This window comes from Hippichthys cyanospilos, chromosome 22 (assembly GCF_059441005.1).
Source record: "Hippichthys cyanospilos isolate Australia breed blue-spotted pipefish chromosome 22, RoL_Hcya_1.0, whole genome shotgun sequence".
Classification (NCBI taxonomy): domain Eukaryota; kingdom Metazoa; phylum Chordata; class Actinopteri; order Syngnathiformes; family Syngnathidae; genus Hippichthys; species Hippichthys cyanospilos.
In genome coordinates this window covers 6,370,766-6,382,500 of record NC_142390.1, presented here as the reverse complement: position 1 = coordinate 6,382,500, position 11,735 = coordinate 6,370,766, and the positions used below count along the sequence as shown (strand labels likewise).

General features: G+C 38.0%; 1 protein-coding gene across 2 annotated transcripts in view; it reads right to left on the bottom strand.

Annotated features, from left to right (window-relative positions):
• The window catches only part of tafa5a (TAFA chemokine like family member 5a), a 146,866-nt gene that overhangs the window by 16,575 nt on the left and 118,556 nt on the right, over positions 1–11,735 (bottom strand). For both annotated transcript variants that reach the window (XM_088406282.1, XM_088406283.1), the window contains exon 3: positions 1,568–1,695. In XM_088406282.1, the coding sequence (XP_088262408.1) occupies positions 1,568–1,695 (128 nt within the window). The remainder of the gene's footprint in view (positions 1–1,567; positions 1,696–11,735) is intronic.

Here is an 11,735-nt window from a genome sequence, read left to right as displayed (position 1 = left end):
TGCGCGATACCCTGCTGTGCACAACTAGAAGCCACGCATTACTGCCGCCATTCACTTTTTGTCATTATTCCAAACGGCGATCCTGCGTCATCGCACAAACAATCATTGTTCAATCTAAATCATTTCAGCCACAGCAGGTAGCCGCACGATTTCAACTCTGCGGGAAAATTACATGTGCTGTCTTCACGGCACCAAATGAGACCTAGATGAAGATAATTGGAGCATTTAGTAAGCAAAGCTACATAGCGACAAACCAAATGGGCTCAAATTATGACAAACCAAAATATTTATTTTTGTTGGACAAGATTTGCGGCTGCCGGCATGTTTTTCTTCGAGAAAAATATGCAACTTGCTTAAAAGGATAGTCCAATTGTTTTGCGATTTTAGAAGGGAGTGATCAAAGTTCATATTTTGTCTGTAGTTAACTTGATAACGTTGCAATCAATACAATGTACAATTAATACATTTAAAAACACATCTTTGTACTTGGCCGTGACGACCAATCACGGCTCACCTGTTGGTCATGTGACGTTTATAAACTAAACTGATCAAGCTGCGCTTTTAGCCCAAGTGATGTCATTTTCAGTTGACAGCAACTGAAAAAAACTTTTAAAAGTATAAACTCATTCAATGCCAGTGACGTATTTTGACGTTTTTTTTTTTAAGAATCCAGATATTCAACCCCAGATACTTAAGTATCAATTTAGTACTTAAGTATTTGGAAATTAATGACCTTACTGTACTTAAGTATCAATTTAATACTTAAGTATTTGGAAATGAATGACCTTACTGTACTTAAGTATCGATTTAATAATTAAGTATCTGGGATTTAAGGTCCGGACTCTTAAAAAACGTGAAAATATGTTCCTGGCATTGAATGAGTTAATTGTATGCAAAAAAATTAAACTAACATTCGATCCCAAAGACGTAGTTTTATATTTTGAAGAGCCCAGACATGCTTATTCATATATATTTTCAAATATTTCCAAGTGTTAGAAGCGTGTCTAAAATGGCGGATTCTAAACCAGTTTTTCTCAGTGCCCTGTATGTTTGACACCCCTGGTTTAGCCAAACCTTTGACCTGTATAAATGCTATAAAAAAAATTGTCAACAGTTGCCGAAAGTTTGTTTTTTTTAATATTGCTTTTACGTTGGAAAAAGGATAGTTTTAGGTATACAATTTTTATCGATAATAATCTTATTTATGGTTGGCGTGGCAAGTGGGAGGGGCATAAAATGTTCTGTTTTTCCTATGGGGGGGGCTTTGTGAAATCTAACTGAGAAGCACTGTACTAAACGAACAAATTATTAACAAAATATTAACTGCTGAAGATGACCAACTAAGTGGAGTTTTCCTTTAAAGGGACAATATGTAAGATTTAGACTGTTTTTCATTAAAAAGGAATAATGATCAAATAAAAGATGAGTTGCCGCATTTCAAACGTGACTTTAGCAAGGATCATTTTTTGCCGCCATGTTTGGACAAAAAAGGGCCAGAGGGCAGAATTTAATTCCGAGGCCAGTCCTGTTTTACCGTAGACCAGAAAACGGGACGGCCTGAACTCACCGTGGTGGTCTTGACTCGGCCTCCGGGCTGCGTACAAGTCCAGCCGGATTTATTGACTAACAGGTCGCAGCCTTCATCCTCCAAACACGGCACCATCTCGCACCACTGCTTTTTCCGAACGATGCCAGCTGCGGAGAAGATGGAGCCAAGGATTAGAGGGGCGGGGGGGGGGAAACAGATGAAGAAAAACCCAGCGATAGCTGGATGTAAAGATTAGCATGGAGAGAAAAGCGGGGGGGGGGGGTCGAACATGATGGAAAAATGATGCGGGGGAAATATTTTCAAATACACATACCACTGTAAATGGGGTGACGCTGGGGGGGGGGGGGGGGGGTGTCGATGCTCGCTCTTGTTTTTTTTTTTTTAAATCATGCGTAAATATGCAATTTCTGCTTACTCTAGGAATAAAATCTCAATGCCTGAGGTGGAATGATTTTATACACGAGAACTGTCTAGTAAGAGGAAATATTTGTGGAATCATATAAAAGTTTGATTTCCATTCCTTACGTAGAATTACAACCATGTAATACATGTGTTGTATTTATGAAAACACTGCCATCCAATGGTCACATTTATCACTACAGTGCTTAATATTAGATAAGCACTTGTCAATGGTGTCAGCTGCCCTCCATAAAATAGCGATAATAAATGATAAACTAGATGAAAAGGGCCTGGACCCAGTAGAATTTCTTGACTCTAGGTGGTGCTAAAAATCCATTTTTTGGGATTTTATAAATGAAAACACCAAAATATCAAATTTTACAGCAGGCAAGAGTGTGCAAATGTTGATGACTTTTTATGCATGTTTAAACCCTAAAAAATGTGATTCATTCGTACGAATAATAATAATAATAATAATAATAATTATCTGGAAGGCTCTCGCCAGCGGTAGTTGCTCGGGCCCTAAAGAACGTATTTGACGAGAATTGTATTAATTATTATTTTTATTACTGTTATAAAAGTCAACACTGCGGGTTCAGGTTTTTCATTGAAATGAAGGTTTAATAATTAACTGAATTACATTCTTTCAAACTATTAATAATAAAGGTTTGACCGATTTATCTGTTTTGTTGACGTCCCCTTTAGCGTAGCTGCATCTAGTGGACGCATAACGCAAATGCATCCACTTCTGTAGCTTCTGTTCTATGCATCTTATAATGCGGGGAGCTTTATGCAGGAAAACAGTTTTTATTAATGATTTCTGATTGTCTAATAAAGGTTTGACCAACTAATCTGTTTTGTTGATGTTCCCTTTAGCATAGCTCCATCTAGTGGACGCATAACACAAATGCATCCACTTCTGTAGCTTCTGTTCTATGCATCTTATAATGCGGTGAGCTTTATGCAGGAAAACAGTTTTTATTAATGATTTCTGATTGTCTAATAAAGGTTTGACCGATTTATCTGTTTTGTTGACGTCCCCTTTAGCGTAGCTCCATCTAGTGGACGCATAACGCAACTGCATCCACTTCTGTAGCTTCTGTTCTATGCGTCTTATAATGCAATGAGCTCAATGCAGGAAAACCGTTTTAAAATAGGCCATTCATTGAAGGCGTGTCTTCTAATCCGGTGGGCCTTATAGTACAGAAAATTCTTACGATGCAATATCATGAGGCGACTTGAAATTCATATCATACTAAATATCATTCTCTCCCCTGCCCCGCGGAGATTTGGAAAGCGATCGAAGCAGTATTGGCACATCTAAAATAAAGCCGGGAGTAAGTAGCCTTCCTGGTGCATGCTGATTGTCTGTGTAGGGAACTTAAAAGGTGCTGACAAAAACTAGCATGTGATGAGTGATTCGCTCTGGCACACGGACACGGAAGAGCAGTTTGAATCTTTTGGAAAAAAAAAAGTGATCGATCCGTTCAGCGCCGTGGTGGGTGGGGGGGGGGCACTTATGTGTTCTCACTCACTTTTTTTTTTTCCTTTTGGCTCGACTCTGGACGGCTAGCAGAAGCCAGGGGGGTTGCCATGGCTACGCATACGTGTAATGACAAAATGAAATTGCCTGTGAATGCTGAAGATTTGAAGATGAACTGAAATGATGTGGAATGTTGAAGTCCGGAAACGTGGCGGGAAAAGATAATTCATCATGCGTAATAGTTCCAAGTTTGGTAATTATGTCGGAAATATTACAGCTGAGCGATCCTTGAGATTTTGGTGGATACCAAGTAAATACTGGTACCAGTATCGCCAAACCAAGCACTTTTAGGTGCTTTTGTACTTTGTCCTTTTAATAACATGGCGTTCATGGCAATACTATAATAGTATTAAAGTTCTACAATTAGCACGAGAAAACATAACTAAATAGAAGTAATCAATCGATACTAACTTTTTGGTACCGATACAATCCTGATATCGATATCCTGATTGGGATTTTCGCAGCCTTACTTTTCTCATTATATAGTTTACTAGGAAATGAACTGAATATTACTGATTGTTCGAATGTTGTGAAATTTCGGGAAAGTTAGAAATCCTGGATATGGATTCTAGTTGCCGAGCCGTTCTGAATGAGCTGCATGGTTTGAATCGGAAATTGAAATGACACGGAGCTTTTTGTCGAGTGTCTCACTGTGTCTGTGAAAAATGTCAAATCCTGGATATGTGCTGATGTGTTGTGAATGTAATGTTGAATTTGTTTAAGTCTCTTCAGTGTTCACGCAGTAATAGAACAAAAAATTGAGAAAAATCATTCAAGGGAGCGAAAGGACATTTTGTCTGGCTTCGCTAATAAAAAACTCGATTCGCGGGCGACGGTGAACATCTGAATAAATTAAAATGGAACACGCCTAGCATGGCGGATTCTTTTGCCGTGGCGCCCTCGTAAACACGCAGAAGACATCTTTGCTTCATATCTATAAATCTGCTCACTAGGGACACCTTGAACAGTTGTCATTTTTCCGCATCTAGCAGCAGAAATTCAATTAATTTCAATTGAATATTTGCGACTAGCAGATATGCGCTAGGAGCTAATTTACAACAGTTAGCTTAAGTTAGTTTATTGCGTACAAACAAATTTGTTGACATCTTGTTGCTTCAACTAACATCCCAGGAGATAGTTTGGACCAAAAAAAAAAAGACACATCCGTCCACTTTCAAGCAGTTTTCCGAGCGCGCACGCATGCTAGGTGCATAAAAGAATGTTTCATCTGCAGCGAGAAGGTTATTAAGAGCCTCCGTGGGGCATTTATCTCCCCACCAAATGGTCGATCACACTCGTGTCAACAGCCAGCATCTTGGCCTAATAAATTCTGTCTAATCCCATGCCAAGACGGTGAAAGATGGGCCGCGCGCAAGGGGGGGGGGGGGGGGGGGGGTGATTGAACGGGCCGGCTCCACGACAGATCAGATCTCGCGTGATGAATGTGCACAGCCACTCCAAGATGAAGCGTTTTGATAATTACAAAGGGGACAGATTGGTCGTGACCTAAACAGGTGAGCAACATCTTGCGGGTCGGCTACTCTTTGTTTCAAATCACATACGCTGGTGCTGTGATTTATTGATTTGGGATACAGCTGTTTTGAGTTATGACTGTGGGCATAGGCTGAATTTAGCTGCTGTCTTAAGGCAGCGGATTTTGAGATTTTTTTTCAATGGTAAATTTTTTGGGGGCCAAGAACCAAGCAAAGCTTTTTTTAGATTTAGATTTAGATTTTTTTTTAGATTTAGAACAGTGTTGTGCCACCCGTGTTTAATTTATGAACTCTTTCACTCATTTTTCAAGGCAGACAGAATATCGAGCACTATACGCAAACTTGCCTGGTACCATACAAATGAATATATTCTACTTTTCAATCATTTCAAAAAGTATGTTTCTACTTTATTCCATTCTTTAGGAATCACATTTTGAATATAGGTATTGTATTTTTTGGACCATAAGGCACAACTTTTTTCTCATGATTTGAGCCTTGCAGCTCCTTTGAACTTTTTTTTTTTATCTAAACTCCAGGAGTTGTCCAAGTTGTCAATTTCTAGAACAGCTATGAAGATGATGAATATTATTTTTTTTTTATCAAAAATTCTCATCATTGGCACACAACTTAAGTATTTCCAAAGATTTCTCGTCCATAGCATGAAAGAGTTAAATTTCGGAAAGATGGATGGACAATAAATCAAAATAATTTGACTGATTTGTCATTTAAAAAGTCGAGGACTTGAAAATGAGCTAAATTTTGAAATTTGGCAAAATGCCGAATGTGTGTTTTACAAGACATGTTTTCAATAGGGTCTTACTTCATTATGACAGAAATTTTACAATCCTCCTTTACCTCAACACTCAAATAAATAACTTAGGATTGATTGCCTGGACTGATTAAAACTACTTAAAAACATCTCAAGTATGTGCAAACGATTTATTCATTCAAATCATATTTGAAAACTAAAGTCGTTCAGGTCGTATTCTGTTTGTTTTCTTTCTTTTTTTAATTATTGTATGGGCTCAACACCAGTCCCTTTGTGACCAACCAACAAACAGTCCATCCAGTTTGGTCGAACATGTCCTCTAGTCAAATTTGATCTTCATGACGGCTGAGAATGCAGCGAAAAAAAACTGGCCAGATTAAGCGCTATATTTTCCTTCATGTCCATTTAAATAATGCACCGTTTCCGCAACACCTTTATATGCATGAAAGAGCGTTGAAATGACTGCAAGGCTATATTTGCATGTGTATGTTTATTGAAGCCATGCATCAGATTGCTTCAAGGTTGCATTTTCTGCCACTCATATTGCTTAGCGCCGAGCAGCAGCATCAAATCAACATTATTCATCATTCCCCTCCTGCGATGAGCTGCTTGTAAATTGGAGCTGGCGCATACAAATAAGCCTCCGTGTGTGTGTGTGTGTGTGTGTGTGTGTGTGTGTGTGTGTTTTTCTTCCCGCTCTTCATCAATTCACTCCCGCACACCCTCCTCTTCGCTAATGCGTCGCCATGTTGCTCAAGCTCAGACGAGTCAAATAACCTTTTAAGCCAATTCACTGTGTCTTCATTTCACCTGAAGTGCGATGAATCTGCCAAGATTTTCCTCCTTGGGCTCTTCATCCTACTGGAAGAGTAAAATGTCCCAGTGGTGCATGCAAGCAGAAGCACACAAAAGAGGCGACTGCTCCCTCCGATCATTCCCCTTTTATTGTTCGAAAATTGCCAATTTATTTTCACTCGGTTGCGCTTGAGCAAGTGATAAACATCAACAAACCGTATGGAGAATCCAAAATCTTGCTTGGACTTTTTTTAGCCTGTGATTGGGCAGGGTGCACTGATGCTAAGTGATGGATGTCGTCTTTATTCTTCCTGAACTTTGATCACTGTTTTTTTTTTTTTTTTCACCTTAGATTTGTTCCCATTGAGGGACATGAGGACTCCGTCCATAGCAACCGTTAATCCAAATGGAAAAAAACAAACAATAATTGTCAACATGGTTATTTATTGTAAAATTCCCCTTTGAACTAATGGTTACCAAACTTTTTTTGGAGGTGAAATTTGTATCCCACACCCCAAGTATGCATAGCTTAACCCTTGGCAATTTAAAACCAAAAACATGAACAACAAACATATTGTAACTTGAAATCAGTGGTGTCAAACATACGGGTCACGGGCTGGTTTGGGATTGCGAGTGGGTAGAATTCGGCCCACCAGATGATTTGGTAAAGTATAAAAATGAGCTGAATTAAAAACAAAACATGAACAACAAACATATCGTAACTCTAAATCAGTGGTGGCAAACATAAGGGCCGCGGGCCGATCCTGGGCCGCGAATGTGTATAATCCGGCCCGCCAGATAATTTGTTAAAGTATAAAAATGAGCTGAATTTTTTTCATTCAATGAAAAACTTGATTTTTTTTGTATGATTACTAGCTATGTTTTGCAGAGTATTGAAAAAACAACACATTTAAAGTTGCTGTTTTTCAATTAAATAAATAATCAAGCTCTTTGATGATGACGTGGCTTACATGGGTCAATTTGACAAATAACCTTATTATTCCATTTTTAAAAATATATTAAACCGGTTATTTTAATTGCTTTACAAAGAGTCATGAATAATTCATAATTTAATACAAACTAAAATTAAATTTACACACACACACACACACACACACACACACACATATATATATATATATATATATATATATACTAATATATATATATATATATATAATATATATATACTAATATATATATATATATAATATATATACTAATATATATATATATATATATAATATATATATATATATATATATATATATATATATATATATATATATACTAAAATATATATATATATATATATATATATATATATATATTTTTTTTTTTTTTTTCCACCAATCTAGGGGATGTAGGATTCGACAAATAACATTATTATACATATACATTATACATTCTAACCTATACATTCTAACCTGGATTTAAATGCATTTACACTTTATCTGCATTTTTGGAATTTTTATTCATTCATATGATATCATTCACTCTGATGATCTCAGTCAATCAAAAGGGGAATATTATACAAGATTCATACAGTATCTTATCGATTGAATCGATCAGCGTTTCCCACGTTGCTTATTTGTAGAAAATAAACAATTTTCTGAGAAAATCGAACGAACGCAGATCGGGGAGATTTTCCTCCAGCAGCGATTTATCATACTGTCCAAAGTTTCCGCCTGCGATTGTTTGGCAAGGACAAGGCAAAGTCGTCAGCGACACTCGGCAAGTTGTTCCTCACGCTTCCTTCTTCACACTCAACGAGCCAGGCGCTAACTTCATTTCACAGCTGCGACAAAGCCCAGAAACACAACTCCACCGATAAAAAGTCCCGTCGCGCTCTACGCTTCTTGTGACGACTAGAACAACCTTGGCTTGTTATAAAGCATCTTTAAGTACGGCTAACTTATTCAACGCGCCCGTTTCCCCCGCGTCTTCTTTTATTTATTTATTTTATGCGCAGCGGTGGTGTGTAAGCGGCAGTTTGTGTGGCATGACATTGCTTCAGGCGGGAGTTTATTTTCCGCACGTGTGTGTGTGCGCGGTGACCATCAGGTATTGCTGATATCGTTCCGTTGCAGATGTTCTCTGACATTTCCACACAGCTGAGCGACAACGCTAACCCCTGATTTGTTGACACACACACACACACACACACTTTTTTTTTGTCGTAGCGGGGACATCTCATAATATAATGCGACGGTTCTCAACCTTTTTTCAGCGATGTACCCCCTGTAAAAATATTTTTTTGCCCCTTAACCAGTGCAAAACATTTTGGGTTTTAGGAAAAAATAACATGCCATCAGTGTCCACAAAAAAAAAAAATCAATCTAAAGTGTCTTCCTTTGCATTATAGAAGAAGTCTGTTATAAAAAAGAAATAACTTATTTTTTAAAAATATTTTCCACTAAAAACTTCTCAATAAATAGTCAGATCTGTTTAAAAAAATTATATATATATAAAATTCAACTAAAAGAGACCTATTTTGGGATCATAGTAGATGAAGAATAATTCATTGGACAGGTAACGAGTGGTGGAACCTGACAAGTTGGGTTGAACCATTCTAGTATGGGGGAAATTTGTTTTCTGAACTTATATTTTCCTGAAGCAATTACTTTCAACAATTACTTTGAAAGGATTTTTGCGTGTTTGATTGTTTTATTTAAAATCTTGAGTACCCCCTAAGTTCTTTCAAGTACCCCATGTGAGAGCCACTGATATAATACATCACTAACCTTAACCTTAACCTAACCCCGATTTGGTCCCCACATTGTGACAAAAACCAAGGACACACACACCCGTGAAGGAGAGCCCACAGGCTCACTGAGCCAGAGGAGGAAATGTCAGCGTGAACAAGCACATGCGGGAAATGCGATCATTTAACACCAGCGCAGAAATGCTAGCGCATCAGCGCCGAGTGGTGCACTCTTGACATGTAGCTTACACAGCTACCGGCGACATCATCGCCACGTATTTTACTGTTAAAAGTAACATTGAAATGAGGGTATTGGCCTTCGAATCAACAGTTTTTTCCCAACCTGCACCAAATTGAAGACGGAACAAATTAAATCCACCCCATAGAGGACATTTATTTTTGTTCTGTATATGTTGACTCTTAACACGACCCTACGAAGTCCTAATGTCCCCGGTAGAGGACATTTTGACTATGACCATGTCACGTGTGCCTTGGTGAGAGAAAATCGACACAAATGAAAAGGCTGGCTCCTGAGCACTCAAATTTGTGAGTAAGATCATCGGTGTCAAAGTAAAGGCTCGGGGGCCAGATTCGGCCCGCCGCATCATTTTATGTGGCCTGCCAAATGCTGATTTGAAATTTTGGCTAAAGTACCAAACTTGCAAGTCGTCTTCAATTTTTCAAAATTTGGGGGTAAACGAGAACAATATTTTATCTCTTTTCAACACTTTTTAACCGGCGTCTTTGAAACCATTGAAACCTTGAAGCGATTTTGAAACCATTTTAAAACCATGAACCTGAAAATGACAGAAACTTGTACGACAATGTGGCCCACGATAAAAATGAGTTTGACACCCCTGATTTCGATACTTGGGGTCGGGTGTACACAACGAAGTGTCCGGTTAGGAATTCATTGTCGAGAACAGGTTGCAGTTCCGTAGGAATTTCCCAAATGAAAAAACGCTTCCGTCCAAAATCGCAAACTAAGTCAGCATGCATAAATTCACTTTGGCTGCAAAGCAGACACAAATTTTCAAAGCTTGAACATTAACTACGTTCTTGGCCACGTTCCCGGGAGGCGTTAAAGTTGCACACACTGATGGCTTGGTGCGTGCGGGGGTTCCAAGCAACAAAATGCTATTTTTCGTAACCGACACGGAAAAACAGCTAAAAAAAACAGCTAAAAACAAAAAACAAAGTAAGATGCGCTCAATATCGTTTTAGATTTTTCTCCATCCTTCTTTAGTAAGTCTGAAGACTTGGAAAAAGTTGATTCGGTGTCAACGGCGTGGTGTGACAGCGATGTCATGATGCGTGCAGCGGTAATGAAGGTGACTCATTTTGAAGATGATCACAAATGACACATTGACATACTTAAGATTAAAGTAGAACATCGGACTCCTCACTACATCATTCCTCGGCCCCCGCAGGCCCCAAACAAAAAGTAATGTCATTAGTTTGCTGTCTGATTCGCCGATGATGGATGAACTCGTGAGTTTTTTGATTGCCCGTGTCTTTGCATTACAAATTAAAAGGCTTCTTTATACGACTTACGCTGATGCTTTATTTTAACATATTACACGTATCGAAACTCCGCCAATTTTTGTAAATAATCTACCAATGTTGAACTTGAGTTGAAGTGAGTGCATAAAATAACTCATAAATTATTATATTCTATACATATGACGTATTAGAAGGCAGCAAAATTAGCCTATGTAAACCTAGCGGCCTGTTAGCTACTACAATGTCAGTAACTTCCTGTTCTTTTTCTTCTTCTTGATGGGCCGAATGGGCACATTTTTTTGCTTCACTGCCCCCTGCTGGGTAAAATTTGAGCAACAATAGATTGTGGGAAGTGGTTCTATTCTGGGATGATAAAGCTCTGCTGCTTTTTGAGAAGTTCCAACCTTTATTTTGGGAAAAATCCAGATGCAAATAGTGTCTTTAATGAAAACTTACAAACAACTAAATTAGTAAGCGTTTTGAAGTATATAAAAAGCATCAGTGATTCAGCCTCTAGACTGAGACAAGCAATGGAGTCACATGTCAAGATGGTCTTTGCATATATATATATATATATATATATATATATATATATATATATATATATATATATATACATATACATATATACATATATATACATATATATATATATATATTTTTTTTTTTTTTTTTCACTGGAAGTACATTTGGGGTTAGCTTGGATCGAATATTGGTTTTCTCTGGTTTGTTAATTGAACATGACATTTTCCATTGCTGCCATTGCTAAACTGTGTACGACTGCAATAAAGGAGTATAGAGAAAACTGACGCAAACACGATCCCAGCAGAGGTCCAAGCAGTTATTTTTAGTCATTCTATTTGTGAAGGTGACTTACCCGACCTGGTCATTTTTTTTTTCTTCTTTTTCCTCCAGCCCTAGTCCATTTTTAACATTGCAACTCAGGCCACTACAAAGATACACAAATGTCGGCCAACACT